Source organism: Rousettus aegyptiacus, unplaced genomic scaffold (genome assembly GCF_014176215.1).
Source record: "Rousettus aegyptiacus isolate mRouAeg1 unplaced genomic scaffold, mRouAeg1.p scaffold_m13_p_5, whole genome shotgun sequence".
Lineage (NCBI taxonomy): Eukaryota > Metazoa > Chordata > Mammalia > Chiroptera > Pteropodidae > Rousettus > Rousettus aegyptiacus.
Genome location: NW_023416308.1, coordinates 77008528 through 77031320, shown reverse-complemented (window position 1 = coordinate 77031320; position 22793 = coordinate 77008528). Strand labels below are relative to the sequence as shown.

At 42.9% G+C, this 22793-nt stretch overlaps 1 protein-coding gene across 4 annotated transcripts in view; it reads right to left on the bottom strand.

Moving 5' to 3' along the window:
* Positions 1–22793, bottom strand: part of CLPB (caseinolytic mitochondrial matrix peptidase chaperone subunit B) — a 134407-nt gene that overhangs the window by 93479 nt on the left and 18135 nt on the right. For all 4 annotated transcript variants that reach the window (XM_036220365.1, XM_036220367.1, XM_036220366.1 and 1 more), the window contains exon 3: positions 13780–13866. In XM_036220365.1, the coding sequence (XP_036076258.1) occupies positions 13780–13866 (87 nt within the window). The remainder of the gene's footprint in view (positions 1–13779; positions 13867–22793) is intronic.

Sequence of the window (22793 nt, the reverse complement as noted above, 5' to 3'; positions counted from 1 at the left end):
TCTACCATACTGTTTTTCAATGACTGCATAGTATTACACTATAAGACTATTCTATACTTTAGCTTATTATAAAACAATTATTTTTAATATTGCAATAACACAATATCTCCAATTATTTCCTTGGATAAATTCCTAGAAGATGAAGTTCTAGGTCAAAAGTATAAGCATTTTTAAGAGTTTTGATAAATATTACTAAATTACCTTTCAGAAAGACTGTACCAATTTTTATTCTCAGTAGCAAAGGAGGGAGGACAATAAGTATTGAGCTTTTCTTTCACCAAAATTGGGTGTTTTTTTCTTTTTAATAATGTTGTAAGCTGGTAAACAGAAAATTAAATCACACGGCTGTTTTAACTTGCATTTCCTTGATTACTAGTGAGGATGGAATTTAAAAAAATATGTTTAACAGTCAGATGTGGTTTTTTTTCCCCCATGAATCCCTTATTCATGTCCTATGTCCATTTTTTCTCTGAATATGTTAATCTTTTGCTTACTGACTTTCGAACCTGCTACTGCTTTGAAGGAATAAATGGCAAGAATTTTAAAATTACTCTAATTATCCTAATTATTAAAAGGCCCAAGTATAGTTTTAGTTTTTCTCTTTCTTGTTAGTTTTTCATTACCTGTAACTGACAGTGTTGATGATTTTCCCTGTACCACCCGGTTTGAATTTCATTTCCTTCAACATGGGACCTGGCTCAATTATTTCCCAAATGGATGAATGAATTTCAATAATTCCTATACATACAAACACACAGTTCTCACAGGTAAGTCAAAGAAACAGAATCCACCTCCCATGTAGCTGAAGTCCTTCCACATTTGATCTAATATGGTTGGGTGAGTCTCCTGCATCTATTCACCTTACCTAAAAGGATCTTAAGAATTACCTGGTCACAGGCAATTTATCCAGGATATGGATTAAGATCCCAAAGAGAAACGAGAAGGGTCTCTAAGCAGCTAAAATCCAAGTCAGAGCAGAGTCTGTCAGGTTCTTACTTGGAGACTATTTACTCATATTTACATACAATTTGGATAAGATTGGTACTATTCTTTCTGATAATCAGAAGATTAAAAGCCAGGAGAGGACAAAAAGGCTCTTAAAGATAGGTAAACTAACTGAAAGTAGTGAGGAATAATAATTGATAAACAGTCAGTGTGGTACAGAGGTTAAGAACATTGGCCTTAAAATCTGGGATAATCTGAGCATCAAACATGAATAATGACAGCAATGAATTACAATCTATTGAGTAAAATACGATTACACGAGTCCATATTGAAAATAAAAAGTCAATGGGGCAGGAGAAAGGAAAGCTCTTCCTTACTGTAGAATGGCAAGTAATAAATGTACAAGGAAGGATGAAATTAGAAAATCATAATTTTGCCATGTCATAATTATCAGGGATAACAAGAGTTACCTAGCTCATATGGCTGTTAATGTATGTAAAGTATGTAACGTATGTAAAGTACTTAGAATAGTGCCTGACATATAATAAGTGCTCAACAAATATTAGTTATTATTACTATATACCCGACCCTGTGGTTGGGCTTGGAGAAGTCAAGTGAAGTATTAACTAAGACACTTAAATTAGGAAGACAGCATGCCATTTCATAACAAGTACAGAGAAACCTGGGTTCAAATCAAAGCTCTATCATTTACTGTCTGTAATCTTAGAAAACTTAGTACACCTCTGAGACTCCATTTTCTTACCAGAATAATGGAGACAATGATGCCTCCCTTTGCTTATGAGATAAGCATGTAAAACTCCACAGTTCCTGATACGTAGAAGCTCCCAAAATATGAGCTCTCATCCCTTTGTCTATATAATCCTAGTGATAACAACATGAATCTGGGCCAAAGTGCACACTAGACCACCTCCAGGATTCGTGCTGGCACAGTCCTGTATTAAGAAGGCAGCTCTTCTAAATTCTGCACAAGTTGGCTTGTTTCAAAATCCAAATGAGAAGGGTTTGTTGATCTAAACTCAAAGGGACATAATTTGGTTAATCCTCGGCTGCTCTGTCCAATCACCATTCAATCACACCACTTCCCATGGCGGGCTGTCCCTCCAGGCAGCTAGTGTCACTAACTGTGCTACCTTGGCCTCTCCAGGTTCATGAGTATTGATTCCATCTGTCCAATTTGCAGGCTGCAAGATGTGTCCAAGCAACCAAGTATGTTGCCCTTGGCCCCAGAGGGCAGACAGCGGTCTGGCAGGATGGGGAGAGGAGAGTGATTGGGCTTGGCCCTGGGACTGCTAACCCAATCTAAGGGAATGGGCAATTCACTTCACAAACTTGGAGGCCAAAGAGGGTAAGCATCCAAACTAGTGACTCATTCTACAACCTCAGAGAAAATTCCCTTCTTATCATAAAACTCAAAGGCAGCAGCCCCACTGTGGGGTAATAGCTATGACTATATAAGCCATTGCATTTCAGTGGCCAAGAGTGGCATCAAACGCATTGCAAAATGGCTAGTAGGCTTTTTATCTAACAGTTATCACATACTTAATAAAATATCTAATCCAGAGCTCCATGAGGATCAGGCCTTCTTGAGGAAGCCATCCAAGATCAGGCAAGAGGGCTATATGACTATGGTTAGCTTTGGAGAACAAAGCAGTTTTGATGACCTGTAGGCTACAGCAGGGCAGAAGAGGGTAAGAGACTAGCTAGCTTAGAGAAAGCTAAGGCAAAACTGGTGAGAACAGGCCAAGCCCAGGGAGTGCCAAGAAGTTCAGAGTCAAAACAGAACCAAGGGCTGGAGACAAGGCAGCAGAGATGTGAGCCAGAGTCAGAAGCCAGGTCAGATGGCAAGGACTAGAAGCTGAGGCAGAACAGTAGACCACAAACTTATTAAGAAGCCAGAAACCAAGGAATACACTGGTACCAGAGGTCAAGGCAAGCCAAAAGAAGCAAAAACCAGAAGTAGCAGTGAGGAGACTGGAAAGGAAGTGATTTCTGCCTCTTTGGTGTTTTCTGTTGAAGCAGAAACAAATCCCCAAATTCCGAACTGCATTTGGGAGGTGACTTCAATGAGGAGTTGGTATGTTGTCCCATCTGGCTGACGAGGGGAATACAGGGTCAGCTATAAAATCAGAATCTGATGGGGCAAAGGGAAGCAGGCACTGCTACTTGAGGTGATCCACCAGAGGACAACTGCAGCCTCCCCTCTGTTTTGGGGCTGGCATGCTGGCACGCTAGCTGCCACTTTGTAGGTTTGGGTATTACTGTCTTAAATGTAAGTAGCTGGTGCCAAATGGGCTCTGTTGTGTGGGCTAGGACTTCATCGGTCTTAATAGCTGGATTAAAGGGAGCAGAGGATACTGTGGAAACATCTGTACTCAAAGGAACCACAGGTACTCACCGGGCAAAGGCTTAAGAATATCAGCAACTTTCCCAGCCAGCTCAAGATACAGCCTCTGGTGCTCTGTGGAAAGATATGCTTACCAATGCCAACATCAACCTCAAAGGCTCAGAGATAATCTCCAGATGCTCTAGTTCTCTTACTAATGTGGGGAGTCAGAAAATGTTTGTAGCCCAAGAGAATGAGGGTTTGTCCTTTAGTGACTTAGCTGTAGTAGCAGTACTTGCCTTCCTGTGTACCCATCAGAATCTATTCTGTTCTTATTTCTCCCTAAGTGAACTGTCCAAAAAGACTGGGCCTTGTAAATACTGAAGGAGATGGTTCTGAGGGATAGCATTAACCTGACAGGCTGGCAGATGATCAGTGATAGGATAGGGCTAGGCAACTGTCTCAGCCCTGCCCAGCCCTCTCCTACATGTGGGTCCAAACTAGGCCACAAGAGGTTTAGCTGAGGAAAACCTCCATCTTCCTTTCCTGAGCACCAGCCCCTTTCTGGGCTATAGGCAGTTCTCAGACAAAGCTGAGAAAATGAACAGGATGGTGGTCCCTATCTGGCAGTTCTTAGGACTCATGGAACTCCTTTTTGGAGCCACAGGTCCCATGAGGTCTGTTTTAATTTGCTGATCAGGTTGTAATTAGATTAGGGGTGGGAGCACATGTAGGAAGGTGGGCTCACACTGACCCTGATGAGTTCCCGCTTTCAGGAAAGTGAGGGAGTCACAATGCATGGGAGGACAGTTCCATCGATCGATGTTAAGGCTTTCTGCTCTCAGTGGCTGGAGGGGCTTGGGGTCATCACATTGTTTAGGAAAGAGCGAGGAAACCTGTGGTGTGAGCTGAGGCCTATGCTGGGCCAGGCGTGTGTCAAAGACGGCTGGCGAGCAGCTGGAGTTGGTGAAGCAAGAAGGGCAGTGATCCCAGCTCCATGTCATCCCCACACAATGTTAAGCTTTAGGAGAAGCTCCGCCAACTCCTCCTCCTCCTGCCCCCTCCTATCTCCAAAGCACAGAGTCACTGTGATGAGTGTCATGGGTCCCAAGGAGAAGACAAAGAATTGACCTATTCTCAGTCCAATGCACACCTCGATGAGGGCAGGAAGCAAAGAGGTCATAGCTCAGGAGGTTTGCTGGAAAGTCAAATGAGCAGTGTCTTATCTAGGCTACTGACTGGTCTATAGGCTGGTCAGGAAAGCAGGGTGGCCAGACCAAAGGCAACAGTGTGTATTACATTTAGAGGTCCTGTGGCATGGGGGATGAGCTGGGGGTAGAGAGGGTAGAGAGAGTAGTTTTCTTTTCAAAGCCAGCTTCCTTTGTCAACAAACTAAAGATTAGGTAGGAAGCAAGGTAACTGTGGAGAAAACATGACACAATTTCTTCAAGTGAGGATGATAATCTTTTGTTTACTTCCTTCGAAAGGTAAAGATCAGTAGTCATAATAAAGCAGTCATAGTATGTTAAGCACTATACATTCACTATTTCAGATCCACATAAGCACTTGCAATGAGGTACTAGTTCCATTTTGTAAATGAATACTCTGAGGCTCAGAAAGATAATATGAATTGTCCATGTGTACACATTAAATAAGCAGAAGAATCAAGAATCGAATACATGTCTGTCTAGGGCCAAATCTGGTATACATTCCCCTAAACCACACTGGTTCTCATCTAGTCAACCGTCCATTGATCTTTTGTGCTATCTCATATTTACTGAGTCCCTACTATGTACCAGGCACAGGGATATTTTCAGATGGTAGTTAAAGTAAAGCAGGTCATAGCAGCTAGCTGGGATAAGAGTAAGTCCAATTCAGATGGAAAAGGGTCAAAATTAATTATGGGCCCAGACAAGTTGAGATAATTTGGGGCAAGGCTCAAGAAAGGCACAACATATTAAGCGGAGGGACATGGAATCATGATTACCCATCACTGGTTTTCCAGGACAATCTCAATTTCACATCCTCAGTCTAATTTTAAATACCCTTCCATGTCTTTAAATCTGTGGTTTATAACATATGGTCCCTAAATCTATAGGCCAATGTTGTTAAACCCTGGCTGTCAGGGATTCTTACCACAGTACTGGGGCAGACTAGGCTCTTTCTATGCAAATGATCCATAAAGGTACGATGGAGCTGGTTCATCTCTTAGACTTTGGATAAAATCAACAATAAGAAAACCAAAAATATTAATAACAGCAGCAGATACCTACTATGTACTTACTATGTGCTAGGCACTGCACTAAGCAGTTTTATATGCATTAATCTTCACAATCGCCCTATGTTGGGGTAAGTGCTATTATTATTCTCATCGTGCAGATGAGAAAACAGAGCTAGTAAGAGGTGGAGCTAGGTTTTAAACTCAAGCAGTCTCCTTCCAGAGCCCTTACTTCTCATCACTATGTCACACAACCAGACTGTGCTCCCCGAAGCAGGGACTGTGTCTGACCATCTGTTTCCTTGCACACAAGGTCTGGTATAGGCCAGTAAATATTTGTTAAATCAATTCACTTATGGGGCCTTAACACTGCACTGTTGATACATACCTTGAGTTTTCAGTCAGCTCCTGCATTTTACTTGCTAGTATTGCAAAGATAGGTCTCCCTCCCTGAATTTTACACTTAGTTTGGGAGTTTAATTATAAACCGAAACACTCATCCCTATTCTTTATCATCACATGTTTAAACATTGCTCTAGCTCATTGAGTTCTTTATGTCCCAGATTCTTTTACTCAACATATTCGCTACCTCTTAAAACTTCATTTAATCTGCCAATTGGATTGGAATTTATCCATGGTCTCAATAGAGTCAGTGATATAACTACTGAATAGGACAGAGCCCCGTGGTTCTGATGTCTTTAACAAAGAGGTGAAAGAGCGGACCATCTCATAGTCCCCAGAAATGGAAAACCCTTTACCCAAGCAGCTGGACTGGATGCTTTCCTGGTCCTAACTGATAATCTCCATGAAGACAGCACTGAACACAGAACCCTAGGACAGGATATAGTGCTGGAGAAGTGGGCGGGGGCACCCTGAGACTGTCATGTTAGGCAAATGAGCTGGCACTGCTTTTCAGGGAACAGTGTCTTGGGTTGCCTGAGGTCAAAGCATGCGTCTGCCAAACGAGAATTAGGTGCATGTTGGAATTGGAATATCATTACTACGAAACAGGATTATCTTGAGCAATGATTCCAAATGGGATTAGAAATGACTCTTTGTTACTCAGAGATAATCAGCAACAGCAGCAGCGGTGGAAGAAACGTCAAGCTCGGCACACTTTTCTGGGAGCATGGTGCTGGCATTCCGGGCATCTGGCCAGCACTCTCACGCACCCTTTCTTGCTGGGAAATACTGGGCACTGTCCTGCATTGGGCAGGTGGCCACCTGGGACAAAAGCCAGAGCCAATCAAAGCACTCTGCTCTGGGGTCCCATGTTCTAGGCCCAGCTTCTCAGATAAAAAGGACTAGTAAAAAAATCTCCAAACCCCTCCTGCAGCAGTAATGATGATTAAGGCACTCCCATTACTACTATAATACCACTAACTAAAGTAGCAAACCCTTATCAGTTGATTACTCTGTGGTAGGCATTGCTCTAAACACTTTACATATATTTACATATTTAAACTTCAAAACAGCTTTTTGAGGTAGATCTACTTACTATCTCTATTTTATGTCTGAGTAAGTAAATAATTACAGGTAAGTGAAAGACATTGCCAAGGTATATAACTAGTAAGAGAACTGACATTGAACTCAGGTAATTTGGCTCTAGAGCTCACAGCTGTACCACATACTAGACTCTCACAGCCTGAGTGAATCATAGCCTATGTTGGATAAGGTCTTTTCCTTCATACTCTCTGGTTTTCAGACCCTGCCAGTTCTTCCCACTAGCTCTGGCACATTCCTACTTCTCACTTTTGTGAAGTTATGCTCAAATGGTTCTTCTTCCACAAGTGCTGTCTTTCTATTCTCCATCTTTATGAATCAAAATCCTGTTCATCTTTCAAGGCCCACCCATGTGAAAAGGCCTCCTTTCACAATTTCCTCCCAGCATTCTAGGTGGCCTTCTCTGGGGCACTGACCCATTCTGCCTCCTTCTTCAGTTAAAGTGAGACTCATTTTATCCCTTTTCTGTCAGCTTTCTGAGATCAGGCAAATGATCTGTCTGTTTTTAGATTTCTCATAATCATCCAGTACACAGTTGTTCATTAAGAAACCCTGACTGAGCAGACTTGACTCCTGGTCACGGCACCTGTTGGTCCATCCCATAGCCTTGCTCCCTGGCCCTTCCCTCTACAGGCGGTACAGTCCAGTGTAAAGAATCAGAGCTTGGAGTTCAGAGACCTAGCTTCAAATCCTGGCTCCCTCTTTTGCTTACTAGACAACCTTGGGCATCTCTGAGCTTCATTTTCCCTATCTGTAAAATTGGGATGATAATCCTTCCCTTTTAGGGTTGTAGTGAGAATTAGAGCCAACATGGGAAGTACTCAACATAGGCCAGGCATGCAGATGGCACCCAGTCAACCATAGCCATCATCACTATCTTCAGATCAGATAGCACAAAACTCAGCCTCCTCAGGCTGAAAAGTGAGCACCACCCAGCAGCAAGCAGCCAAGCCACAAATAGGGTGGGAACCCTGGGAAGAGGCTGAAGGCCTCTAAAGCATGAGATACTTCCACGTGGTTAGGCACCCTAAGGATCTGCATTGAAGCACAGGTACAGGGTTTCTCTACCTACTCTGGCTCTGGTCAGCCAGCAAGGAAGGAGAGTCTTCTAGGGAGGTTGTCCCTGGTCCAGTTGCAAGAACAGCATTGGCTCTTTGCTCTAAGAACACCTGTGGAACTGTCAGCCCCACAAAGAAAGGCCTCTAAATCCCCTCCTGCAGGACAGCAATCTGGCTTGGGCTGCTGGTTTCTTAAAGATAGGGTTTAATGCCCTCCCTCTCCCTTAGTAAGGTGGAGGGAAAATAAGCAAATGTTAAAAATAAATGACTGCTGTAAGAGGGAATTAAATGGTCTTCAGCCAAGGATGGCGGCATTTTAAAATTAACAAAGCCCAGGTACCACATCCAGGAAGGCCTTGGCAAATGCGTGTTATCTACTCATTAGCTCAGCTCCTCAGGGACCCTGGCCAAGCAGGGAAGGCATTGCCGGGAAGCAGTCCTTCCGATGCTGATGAAATGTACTCGGGGAGAAAACGCAGGAGGAGGGAGGGAGACTCTTGTGGGGAATTTCAAACAGTTCTGCTGTAGCTCTGCCTTACGGTCTCACCTTCTCTGAGGCAGGGGCTTTCAAAGCAACTAGCAAGCCCAGTAGTCTACTGCATGGATGTACCAAATTTGTCTGTTCACCAGATGACAGACATTTGGGTACTTTCTAGTTTGGGGCAATTATGAATAAAAAAGCTACTATACATATTTGCATACAGGTCTTTTTGCAGATGTGTTTTTATTTCTCATGGACCCATACCTAGGAGTTGGTAATACTGGGCTGCATAGTAAATATGCTTTACCTTTATAAGAAACTGCCAAAGTGTTTTCCAAAGTGGCTATACAGTTACACACTCCTATCAGCAATGATGACAGCTGTTTTGCAACTCTGTCAACACTTAGTATCGTCAGTTTTTCTAAATTTTAGCTACTGTAGGTGTGTAGTGTTATCATGATTTTAATTTGCATTTCCCTAAATGACTAATGTGAGTATCTTTTTATGTGCTTGTCTGCTACCTATCTACCTTTTCTTTGATGAAGAGTCTGATTAAATCTTTTACTCATTTTAAAAAAATTGGATTGTCTTTCTTTAATTGATTTATAAGAGTTCTTTATATCTTCTGAATACTATTTCTTAAGCAGGCATGTATTTTGACAGCTTCTTGTCTGAGGAATTAGAAAGTATAAGGATATAAATCAAACCATTTTTCTTCCAAACCACTGTCCCCTGCACATACACACTGATGAAGGAAACAGGAAAGACTTAAACTTTCAATCGATAAATACCTTAGTGCCCTTGGACAGAGGGTCAAGCAGTACTTAGTACCTGTTAAAACTCATGAGACTATTTTTACCTCCACTATAAGCACCCAACCAACACAGTAGGCTTTAAGGAAAGCTACATCTGGAGGAATGTCTATCCTACAAAATCTTTTGGCCTCCCAGGTTCTGCATCTCCCAAAGCCCTGTTATGGTCCACCAAGCTCCTGGAATGGTCAACAGTCGTCACACTCCATTGCTGGCCATTGTCCACTGGGAAAGGTAGGAGGCTCCCAAACCATCCCTCAGTGAAAGAGCAAACAGTGGGGCCTGTGGCTGCTTGGACATCAAAGTTGAGCAAACAGGCCTGGCAGGCCCTGCCTCTCCGCCTACACATCCTGCAAATGCCATGTGAAGGAGCTTCCCTGAGGGGGTCATGACTTTCAGCATGTCATGGCACACATCAAAGTTTGCACCACACACGAACTGGGTGCATGGGTTCGAATCAAGTAGCCCAAGAGCGGATACTCAGCCATTGTGTCCAGTTTTAATCCTGTGTTTTCTCAAGTAATTAAGCCTTCTTGCTTATGAACTTGTGACTAAGTAAAGCATCACTGAGAGGTTGTAACATCAAAGTGCCTTCCACCGTCTGTCCATGTTTGGTAAAATTGGATTTCTTTCTCTTCTTAAAGAAAAACTAATTGAATTTAGCTAAAGGCTGGGTGTATTTGCACGAGCTGGTGAAGGCTATGCTAAGTCAGAGTGATCATCCTGGGACCCTGTTGCTTAGCCTTTAGCTGGGCTGGGTCAGAGTGCAACACAGAATGAGGCACCCAGACTCAGGCTAAAAACATGCCTGTGGCAAGAGGCTTATTGGAGGACTTACTGTGAGAGGGGTCCAGCCCCCAGTGACTGGTCCTCAAGTCAACAGTACACCCAAGCTGTTACTAGGGCTGGCAAAAGGATTGTCCTAACAGAATGTTGGTAAATCTTTGGCAGAATGGCTACTGAACACAATGGCCATCACATTACTTAAGTCCTTGATGTCAGCAGTCCAAGTAAGCTTCTTAAGGCAAAGACTGTGATACTTATTATCTGAATCCCCCCATAGCATAGCACATAAACGCCTGACACAGTATAGTCTGAAAAAATGTTTGCTGGATGCAGAAAATGATAATATAAAGAGATGTCGAAATAAAGTTCCTCGCTCCTGAAGAACCAAAACTCTGTATCCCTTGTTTGGCATGGTCGTCAGGAAACTTCAATCAAAATTAATACTTGATTCAACTAATTACCTGATTTACAGTGAATGCAACATGGTCCCATTTATGTAAAATCACACACACACATATGTACACACACAAAGTTCAATCTCTAAATAGAGGAAATTCAGTTGACTGCTACTTTCTTCTCTATATTATTTTAACAAAAATAATAAACCTATTTTCGGAAAAGAAAATCTCTGGTTCAATCCTGATACAATTATCTTTCCTTTTACCAATATGATTTCTGATCTTGATCCAGTTTTAACTCTCCTGTGTACATTTATATCTGCATTTGAATTTATGTTACCTCAAACTCGTTTTGGAAATAAAAAAAAGGAGGAAATTATAAATTAAGTTCTTATATACACTTTAAAAATTCTGTTCTATAGCACTGTATTTTCTATTCAAAATTAAATAAAATAGTACTATCTTTACTATTCAAAATTAAGTAAATAATATATATATATATATATATATATATATATTATATAAGTTCACAAGAAGCTATTCTCCTTAAGAATAGAGACTACTGTGTTCTATATCCCTAAGGACTAAACACATTAAGCAGGGGCTCACTAAAGTCAGTTGAGGGTAAAATGATTGGGCTACTCTAAGGATCTCTCCCTTGAGCTTGTAGGCTGCCAGCATACTAAAGGAGGTGAAGGTTCTCTGCTTTCAGCAGGGAAACCTGATGAAAGGGGTGCTGCCCCTCTACCTTCCCTTCATCCAAATCCAATCAAAGGTGGTAGCATTTCAGGCCCGGCCAATACAATTCCAGAGGCTTTGGTGATTGATTAGATGAGACTCGGCACCCTTCTAACAGGGAGAAACTTACTGGCAGACTGTGCTCATATGGATGTGATAATCCTTCAAGACTACTCCTATGGCACCTTACCAATGGGGCCCACTCACGCTGATCAATGTACTCTTGAGATTTCCTTTTACCAGATTCTACTTTTTCTTTTTTCCACAGCACTTTTTACTTTCTAATATATTATGTGGTTTACTTATGTATTACATTTTTTTATTGTCTGTCCCTGCCTCTCTCTACTCAGGAACCACTATCCATATAGAAATAAACTCTATGGGGGCAGAAATCGTTGTCAAGAACAGCGCCTGGGAAACAGTAGGTTGCTCCCCCCCCCCCCCAAATCTGTGATATGAATAAATAAATCCAACCTGGGAGTATGTTATTTTCACTAAAAATCTGTCCTCCCCAGGTACTGGAAGGAAGAGGAGGGCACAAAATGGATGCTTAAAACACCAATAATTAATCCTAGGAACCAAAGCAAATAAATACAAGCTAAAACTCACTTTGCTTAAGGAGCATCACTGATTTGCGAATGGCCCTGGACAAAGACAATCAGTTAAACCAACAACTCATTAGATTCAGAAAGAAATGTCCCCAAAGCACATCCACTACCTATCTGCTCACTGATTGACAGTACTCTTAAGTATAGTGTTACTTCCAATTCTGTCTCAACACTGAAAATACTACACATAAGGGCATCTCCCTTCATTTACTCCACCACTAGCTGTCTCTTACAGATGGAGACACTTGCAAGCTGGGAAAGACTGGTGGGTGGGGTGGAAGTGGTGGTGGGTAGAGTATCAGTGGTAGAATAAACATGTGTCTTTGTGTGTAGAGGGGTCTAATGTGGGCAGCAGAGAATAACAACTCACCATTTGTAACCTATAGCACATATAGTATCTCATTTGATTCTCATAAGCCCATAGCGAAAATCTACTCTGCAGCCAAACTCAGTCCTCTCACACCCTCTGCTTTAATAACATCCTGTCTGCACTACTCTGACATCATTGATTACGCTACACTGTCTCTCTTCCTGCCCTCTTTTCCACATCAGGCTGTAAGCTCTCAAGGTCTCTGATTCCCCAATGATTAGCAGAGAGCCTGGTTCAGAGTAAATATTTACCAAATGTTTGTAGACATGATTTCAGGTACATAGACAGGGTGTCCACGGAATTCTGAAATTCAACTAAGGGTCAGAACCAGGACTGGATCCCAGGTCTCTAAACCTCAAAGATGATTTACATCTATTTTTCGTTTAAATACTAAGTGATAGAAGCTAAAGAGGCAAATAAGGAAATGGAATGCTGAGAATAAGTTCATGATAGAGAAGCAGAGAAGAGAGACCTATCTTAAGTACAGCTAAGACTCAAGGGCTGTCTGAGGCAGTGCCACGCTTATATTTTAAAACTTTTGTTTTGTTGGTTTCCACCACATTTATAACCCTTCTAAAGGTGATCAGGACTGGCAGATTTAAAGCCTTAAAGATCTGGTTGAAGGAAAAATTTAAATTGGTACCTGTAACTATCTACTTAAGTGCCCAGTCTGTTTTCTTAGAAAATATTTCTTTTTGCTCTTATTTAATCAGTTATTTTGCACAATTTATCCCACAGCTAGAGAGTAGGATAAAAATATAGCATCTTACACTAGCCTGGAATCTGGCAGAGGGAGGCAGCAGTGAAGTATAGTAAGACACACAAACTCTGCAGGCAGGCAGCCAGCCAGACCATGTGTCTGTGTGATCTTAGACAAATCACTTTATCTTTTGGGGCTTCAGTTTTCTCATCTGCAAAATAATAATAATAATAATAATAATAATAATAATAATAATAATAAAAAAATAAAAATATGTTGTGGGGTGGTTGTGAGAATTAGCGATAATTATACAAAGCGGACTATTTTGATCTTTATAAAATAGCTACACGCTGAAGGAATTGGGGGAGCAATTAGAAAAACTGCAAGGCTTCCAATGGGAGGGCAAGAATGCCCCCATCTCCCCTAATTTCCATCAGAATCTCCAGAGGAAAAGGCCAGAGGATACCTTGCTGGGGACAGTGACTGCAGACTTCTCAACACAGACAGATGGTGAGTAACAAAAACATGATGCTAACTTGCACATGTACACTTACAACAGGCTTTCAAACATTTTGTTGCTTCAATAATGCAAAAGACTCACCTAAGGTCACAAAGCCACTGAATGATGGAGCTAGGATCCACAGCTACAACTTCCCTTTCTACATCTCCTATACCCTCCATTGCATCAGGTGTAGACCAGTCCATCTCCCTGCCTCTGAAGAAGAGAGCAGGGGGACAGGCAAGGGCCGGAGAGGGTTTAGGAATATGGTCTGCAGAGATCTGGCTAAGGAAGCCTTGTGGGGAAGGAGATCTCTCACCTGTCGTTTCGGCTAATGGCGGCCACCATGAGTGCTGTCCAGCCAAGTTTGTGCCTTGCATTAACATTTGCACCTTCTGATAACAGCCTAGAAAGAGACAAAGGTATATTTTCAGTATATGGCTCATCATGGACAGAAGAATGAAATAAATGACAGTTAACAAACACGGAGGCTAGATGAAACCAAAAAACAGAGGCCTTTGAGAACTAAATACCCATCCTAGCTCATCTGATCACTCTCCCCAACCCCAGGCTTCCCCTACCTCCCCTTCTTCCCTTAAATGAGTCTGCCCTATGCTGTTATCACTCCAGTTTCACGAGGAAAGAATGTGCCTTCCCTACATTAATATCCTGACATTCCCACTCCCACAGTCCAGAATGCTCTTTCCCTGCCTCTTTGCCTATTCTAATCCTACTTTTATATATACTATGAGATACAATCCTGGCCTAAGGACCCTCCCTGAGAAGGCTTCCTATACTCACCTAATCCACAGATGTCTGTCTCCTCCTTCCTTAGAATTTCCCTGTCCTTAGCACCAAATGCCCAGTGATGCACCTTATCTAGATAGTTCCCAGTTTACACAAGGATCACACTCCTCAAGTTTATCAGTATGGTGGCTGTTTGGAAATTGAAAATCTTTAAACCCAAGGAAAGATGGAAAGAGTGTCAGAAATGCTAAATTAGGTTTCTAGGAGAGCCCACATGAGCCTATTTGACTCTATATGCCAGTGCCTGGCATGTAGTAGGAGCTGAGTAGTTGTTGGATAAATTAACAAACAGGGTTTTGAGCATACCACTAAAAGCCTGAATTCTGGGTCCCACAAACAGGGGGCCCTACAATGTGGGGGTGGATAGAGAGAAGAGGAGTAAATAGAATCAACTCTTACTGAGCACCTACTACAAGTAGGAACTGCTCTTGGAACGTTACTTACATCCTCTCATTCCTTCTTCATATAAGCTTAAGGAGCTGATACTAATCTCCTCTTTGCATGCATGAGGTAACAGGTTCAGTGAGGTGAAATGACTCACCGAGGGTCACAAAGGTAGTAAAGGGGCAATACAGTGACTGGAACTCAGGTCGATAATGGCTCTTTGGCCTGAACCCTTCTCACCTCACCATCCTTCCTCTAGACTGAATCTGGCTGCATGTCACAAGGAAGACAAAAGATGAACCTGACATCAACAAATCCACATGCTATGTGCTTGGTCCTGTGCTAGATTCTAGGATGGGGGTGAGGAGAAGACATGGGGTCTTGCCTGGGGAAGTATACAATTTGGTTGTGGTGGAGGACTCAGGACAGAAGGAAACCAAAGCCTGTAGTGTGAGGTTTCCCACCAGAGGTGCTACAGGAGGTCAGGAAAAGGGGAGACCAAAAGTCAATAGTGATTCACCAACAAGACAGGATCTGCTTATGAGGAATGGTGGGGAGAGTGTTTGGGGGACCTGGGGAGCTATCTACTGTTTAGTGGATTCTAGATGAAAGGGGACTGGTGGAGACTTCAGAGGCCTGGGGTTGAGTCCTAGCACCATTCTTGTCTACAATCATAGTAAATCCTCCTTTGGAACAAGCCAAATAAAACTTCTGTTCTGTTGAAGTGAGTGAGTGACTAAGGCTTGGGAGAATGAGCCTGAGGGGGGTGACAGACCAGCAAGGACATACCTATATGTCAGATGTGTGCTATGAATAGGGACCACAGGTTACAAGTGTACAACCAGAAACCTAACCCAGTCTTAGTGGCCTAGGGGCCTCTCTTGAGGAGGTTGTGATAGAGTTAGACAGAAGGTGGTGAGGGAGAAGGAGTGTTACAGGCTGAGGTAAATCCTCTCACCCAGAGGAGAAGGTGGTGTGGGGACGTGAGGCCCGGAAAGGGGTTTGGCATAACTGAGGCATAAAATGTAAGAGTATCAAGAGAGGAGGCTGGGAAACCCTCATCTCTTGCCTCTAGTTTAGAGAATTTCTTCTGGTAAAAGTCCTGGGCCTCTTATCGCATACACTGTTAAGCTCCTTTTACGCAGGAACAATTTTCTATGGCTGAGAATGTTAAAGAGGCTAACAAACCTGGGGATGAATTTTCTGTGAGACAAAAATCTCTTTTTGAACAAAACCATCTTTCCAATTTACAAACCTTCCCTAATTTAACAGGTCAAGTGGTGCTGTGGAGAGCACAGGGTAAGAGACTAGAGTTCTGATCTAAACCATGATTCTGATTGGAAGGGGTTACGTCTCTGGTCTTTAGTCCAGAAGACTGGAATGTCAGGACCAGCTGAAGCAAACTGAAGAGGTTTATCATGGGAAAGACTGGAACTGTGCCTTGAAGAACAGGAACAGTTGAGAGATAAGGGAGGAAATGCATGGCGGTTAGGACAAAAGGAACTAGATACTTATTCAGAAGCAGGGAATAATGGGAAGGTATATTCAGAGACCTTCAAGTAGATCCATCTGGGTGACAGTTCACAGCAGAGAAACAGAGAGCTGCCAAGGTATGCAGGACCTACAACAGGCTCTCGAGGGCCAAGCTAGGAGTGGCCATAACCTTTTTTGAGCCATGCACTTCTTAATGATCAAAGTTGATGATTCTCCAAAAATGTGCACAGGAGCACATATCCATCCACCTGCCCCAATTTTTTTTACTTACAATGTCCAAGGGTTTTACAGGTACTGGCGAAATCAATAGTGGACCCTAGATTAAAAACCCAATCGAAAGAGTTGACAAATGCCTGGCATGCATGCTACTGTTCTACGCACTTGCATCTCTGTCAGAAATGACGAAATCTTTCCAAGCAGCAGTTTCCTGTGGAGCCTTTGAAAGAGTATCAGAATCCTCCTCAACACTGGTTCCAATCAGCCATCATCAATCAAATTAAGCTGGCAACAGAGAGGAATCCCATTTGCCATTCCTTAGATTCTCGCCATAGGCAGTGGGGTTGTCATTGAAGGTTTTGGGGCAAAAGAAATTATAAAATTAACCTAATGGCTTAAGTAAGCTGAATTTAAAAGGGGAGAGCGTAGACAATGGGGACAAGTCTCAATTTGGAGACTGCTGTAATAAAGACCAAGGGAGATGAGTTAGGGCAGGGAAATGAGAAAGCAGGCATGGCTAGGAGAAACAGCATAGCCAGAATCTTTCATGACTTCGGTGGCTCAATGACCCATGTTCCCCTGCCTGGACACAAGGAATTCTGGGAGCTGTTCTGCTCTGGAGATAGGGCTAAAGGAAGAATATTGAGATGCCTCCTCCTCCTCCTACCCCTTGAGGGCTGAGTGTAGGATAACAAAAAGAAAAGGATGAATGAAGGGGCTTGGAGTAAGTTAGGCCTGAATTTAAATTCTGGTCCAGCTGGATAACTCTAAGCAAATCAGTTCTCTGAATCTCACTTTTCTCATCTGTCAAATAGGAATGATAATCTCCAGTTTGCAGGGATACCAGCCCAATGCCTGGCATATAGCAGGTGTTGAATATAGTTGGTTTCTGCCTGCCACCTTACCCTACTTCTATCCCTTTGATGGAACAAAGTGTTCTGGTCTCAAGCTGGTAAGTGGCAGGTTGGCCAATACCCAAGGATTCTTAAGATAGGGTCACACAGGATGACCTGGAGAAATTCAGCCAGGCTAGCTCCAGGAACTCTTTTGTTCATTTATTCAACAAACATGTGCACATACTCACTGTGCCCAGCCACATGCTGACTACTGACAAGGAGACAAGAAAGAGGTTCTTGCTTTCTAGGACCTAAGAAAAGTAGGGTAGGGTTCTATACATCTGTGTGTGTGTTTTCACAAATAGTTGTGTTTTAAGATATGCTCATACTGCTAAGTATACATTAGTTCCATTTTTAAAATTGCTACATAATTCTCTGGAGCACATCTACCAGATTCCAGATTTTCCCTCTCCACTCTCCCAGGGATACCCACTCAGGAAGCTTCCATCTCCCTGCCACCAAAAGCAAAGCTCAAAGAACATCCTCTTACATGTGCTCTTTGGACCTGAGTATTTCCCTGGGGCATGTACTTGGAGTGGAATGCCTGGGTTATGGGGTTTATGCTACTCGATTTGACTAATAGTGCCAGGGTCCTTTCCAGGATAGCTGCTCCATCTACCCTCCCACCAGCAGGACTGGTGTACCTGTGTACCACTCTCCCAGCCAACACCTGTAGCCAGTTTCCTAATCACTGCAAATCCAAAAGGTGTAAAGGGATCTCGCATTGTTTTAATTTGCATGTCTCTGTTACCAACAATTTTGAACTACTTGTTATCTGCGTGTTAGCATTTTGGATTTTTTTTTTTTCTGTACATTGCAGGATTTTCTTTTAAGAGGAAATACTGCTGAGAGAGAGGGCTTCTTCAAATTTGCTAATCCTTTTCATTAACAGGCAGAGTCGGGAGATCAGGATTCTAGTTCTAGTTCTGCTATCTCCTACTCTAACACCCTAGGGAATCATATCATTTCTCTTAGCTTCAGTCTCTTCACAGGCCAGGAAAGGGCTCTACAAATCTGAGGGATCATTCGTAGGAGGCAAATCTTAGTGTTCAGTGAGACTCCAGCTTTTAACTGCCCAGCTTCCTGACTAAGCATCATTTTTTGCAGCCTCTTGGGTGCTGAGGTGTAATGGAAAGAGCAATGACCCTGGATCCAAGGCTGGAGTTCAGATTCTGTGAAATGGGGAATATTAATCCCTATTATGTAAAAATTAAAAGAAAGAGACGTGTTGTAACTCCATAAGAAGTGGTGGCACCTGGTACATTAAGAAAGGACCAAAACAAACATAAATACCACCACAAGTTAGGCAAACCACAAACAACTTTTCCTCTTTCAGAGCTGGGTGGGTCCCTCCCCAGGTGGGTCCCTCCCCCCTTCCCCTTTGTGTGCACATCAGCCTCAAAAGTTGGGATTTCACAAACCCAGGTCTCCTCCATTTCATTTTGTTGCTTTGCAAGTGAATGCCCAGTGGGCAGTCATTTCAAAGTCCTGGGCCAGCTCTGCGGGTGATTGCTTGCTGAGAGTGGCTGAAAGGGCCTCTGAGGCCTGAGAAAGCCACCCTTGCTCTCCCCTGTGATTTTCACCAACGAACAAAATGCGGCAAGTGAATTAATCTCTTTTAAAAAGAGCAATGCCTGTGACAGAGCACGGTGTCTCTGAAAAGGTTAGGATTCCATCATCCCTGAGATGATGAGTGGAATGCTTAATGCAGGTTGCCACTCAGGGCAGAGCAGCCTGTGTCCAGAGGCTGGGAGTGGGGGTGGGCACCGCAGGCCTTTCTGGGCTCACTCTAGACTTGTGGAAGGCCCTTCCCTAATGAACTAGGTCAAGATCTTGGCAGGGCAGTGGTGGGTGACATTAATTGGGGATGACCCAGGGTAGTAGATAGAGAGCAGACCACACTAGCAATCCAGAGCTGAATCCCAGCTCTTGCACAACTTGCAGGAAATAGAGTGGGACAGGAAAATAAGCAGAAGACCTCAGTTCAAATGTAGGCTCTGGCACGTACTGGGTGGGAAGCTGTGGATGAGTGAGTGACTTAGCTTTTCTGACTGTCACTTAGTGCCCTCATCTAAGTGACAGCTTCTGCTCTCTGAGCCTGTTTCCATGTCTGTTAAGAAATGTACAGGACTCTGCCAGCCCTACTCCACATGTCACACAGGGGTGCCATGAAGAGACAATGAGACAAAACATGTAAAAATACTTGAATGCAATAAAGCAATGTACAGAGAAAAAGCCTATGCTATTGTCATTATCAATTTCCAATTAGTGTCCATCCCATTTTAAGGGTGTAACAGACTATACTAGGATGAGAGCTAAAAGGTATACATAGAACTTGGAATGTAAGTCCTCAGAATTTTCTGTGCATTGATAAATGAATGGTCTCAAATCCTCAAGCAAGGGCAGTAGTAGAATGAGGGTTCCTTAGCATCACAAGAGCTGAAGATTTTCTCAGGAGAGTAACAGATCGAGGGGGAAAAAAAGAACTGCTCCGATGTCTCCAGTATTCCAGAGAGTTCTGAAGGCTATGGACCAAACAGGCAACAGTGATTAACTGATGGGGGAGGGGGATGAGGGAGTCATACTTCTACTTCCTGCTGTGAACACTTATGTATTGTTCAAAGTTTTGTTTTGTGTAACAATGACCATACTATTACTCTTTAAAAAAAAAAAAAAAAACTTTCTTAGGGAAAAATAAAACATCCTTTCTTCCTCCAAGAAGCCTTCCCTTAGATGGATTTGATGCTGCCACAGCACCCTGTGCTAACCTGTATCAACAGTTATCATAGTTTCCATGTCTCACTTCCTCAGTAGTCAGCGTGGTCCTCTGGAAATGAGGACATACCTTGTCTCTTCATTCCTAGTAATGGCACAGAGGCCAGCACATTGGAGGGCCCAGGGGCTGAACCAGTGAATGTCTGCAGCACTTCCCTACACAAATCTCCAATACATCTGCCTTGTGTTAGAAGTTACCTGTTGTATACCTGTATGTCTGACTAAAGTAAGGCCATGGATTCCAGTTGCAGCTCTCTCAGTAACTAGTGTGATCCTGGATAACTGTTTCTCTGAACCTCACTTTTCTTTGCAGTAAAATAAGAGAACCGAATTAAATGATTTCTCAAGTGCCTGCCAGTTCTAAAATCTTACATTCTAAACATGTATACCATCAAAATTGAGAAGTGGATTTCTAGCAAGACTTCCAAAGAAGAGATAGCTTCTTAGGCCTGCTGTTTGTAGGAAGGAGGGAGAGAGTCCCACACAGGGATATAGGGCAGTTTTGAGTTATTCTGGTTAAACAGCTTGCCTACTCAGGGGAGGGAGGTACCACTTGATTTTTCTTCCTCCTTCTTTATGACCAATCAATACAAAGCGGCCACTGAACTTCAATCGTGCATTGTTCCAACTGATTTCCGGATCCTTTGCATGAACTGGCCCTCAGCTGCAGCTGAGGGAGCCCCGTCCCACCTGCACCAGAGGCCTGGAAGCAGTGAGCCATGCAGACTCAATCATGATCGCTATCTGGGCAACAGGGCCCAGGCTGGAGCCTCGCAGAAGGTCCTGTTTACAGTAATAACAGCACCAGGCCCTGCTGTCAGAGCAGAGGCAAGGCGCCTGGGGCTAGAATCCACACACAGCCTCCATCTGTGCCTTATCTACTCTGTCAGCCTGGGCTGGGAGGGGCGCATAGGGAGGAAAAGTCTGCCTCAGACCCCAGCCAGGAGACTTCAGCCAGGTGCTTCACAGACACAAGGGCTCTCTGGCATCTTTTACACTTACTACTTGAATTAAGCACTTTCTTTCAAGGCCCAGCTCAAGATCCTTCCTCTAGGAAGCTCTCCAGATGCTCTAACTCCCAGTTAGCCGGCACTTCCCAGCACTGCCATGCCCAGGCTACTGGAAAGGGAAGTGAGTGGGTAATGAGAGAGAAAAGTCTGGAATTATGCAGCACCTACAAAATGCAGGCACACTGTGTAATATGCCTGCATGCCTCATAACTAGTTATTATCTATCATGCAAAGTTTTATAATTTCCAGGCATGAAGAGCAATCTGCAGAGATCGATCAATCAGTCCAATCCTCCCTTTTGTACATACAGATATGGAGGAAATTCAAAAACCATCAGCCTTGGAAAAGACTGATCTAGATGTGAGCCTGCATCTGTCTCTTTCAGGCTGTGTTACTGTAGGCAGGTCATGTTAACCTCTCTGAACCTCAGTCATCTTATCAGCCTGCCAAATCTACCTAACAAGGGTGCTGAGATGACCAAAGGAGATAATGTATATGAAAGCACTTACACTTTCCAAATGTTGGTTGTCATTATTAGAATTGTTCTATTTGTTGAAGGCACAGAGCAAAGGAACTGTATCAGAACCTCAATGAATACTTACTGAATTAAACAGAATACAGTCCAATATTGGGGTAACCATTCTTTCCTCTCATCTCTCTAACAGTTTCTAGCAGGAACTCGGCATACATTAAAGTGTATAGATTATTATTTTTAAAACCATATCTTGAAATGATTTCAAACTTACAGAGCGGTCACAAAAATAGCACAAAAAAACCTCAGATACATCTTTCACTCAAATTATCGTCACATTTCAGCTCATATGCTTTACCACTTCTTTTCTCTCTATTTTTCCTGGACCATGGGAGAGTTCATTTCAGACATTATGCCCCTTTTCTCCCAAATCATTCTGCACCTATTTCCTAGTACAAGGACATTCTCTCACATAACCACTAACCAATAATGATCAAATTCAGACCATTAAACACTGATAAAATATTTTTATCTAATATACAGCCTATATTCAAATTTCCTCAATTATCCCAATAATATCCTTTACAGCACACACATATTCACATATATACATGAACACACCCTGTGATCCAGATGTAAGCCAGGATCATTACCAGAATCAAGGATTACAAAGTGTCTTCAGTTAACTTTCATTTAAAATAGTTCCTCAGCCCTTCTTTGATTTTCATGACACTGACATTTTCGCAGAGTAAGACTAATTTGTTTGTAGAATGTCCTTCAATTAGAATAACAGGTTTTTTTTTGGGAGGGGGGGAACTGCTTCCCATTATTATTCATTAATTCATTCCATAAACTTTTCATGAGACTGGTTATTCCAGGACTCTGAGCAGGATACTGGGGACACTTTGATGAATTCTGCAGTGTCCTTAATGTCAACGTGTTAACAGGACAGCTACACATCTGGCAAATAGCTAAACTACAAGCAAGGACATTGGAGGTAAGTACCATATGAGTGCAGGTCAGAGCAACAGAGCCACAGGAATAATTTCCTGGAGGCAGAGGCGTGAGCTGTGCCAGAAAGGATGGCCAGAGCCAATTTCCCTAATGATCTCCTGGGGTCCTCCTGGGAAATATCTCCACTTTCCCTAGGAGTGTGTGCCATAGCTGGGACTCAATAAAAAAGAAAGCCAATAATACAATGCCAGAAAAGGGAAGGGGTGGCTTAGGGTACCCTCATCTGGGTACCTCTTCCCAAGGCTATATACTATGTCCCAGTCAG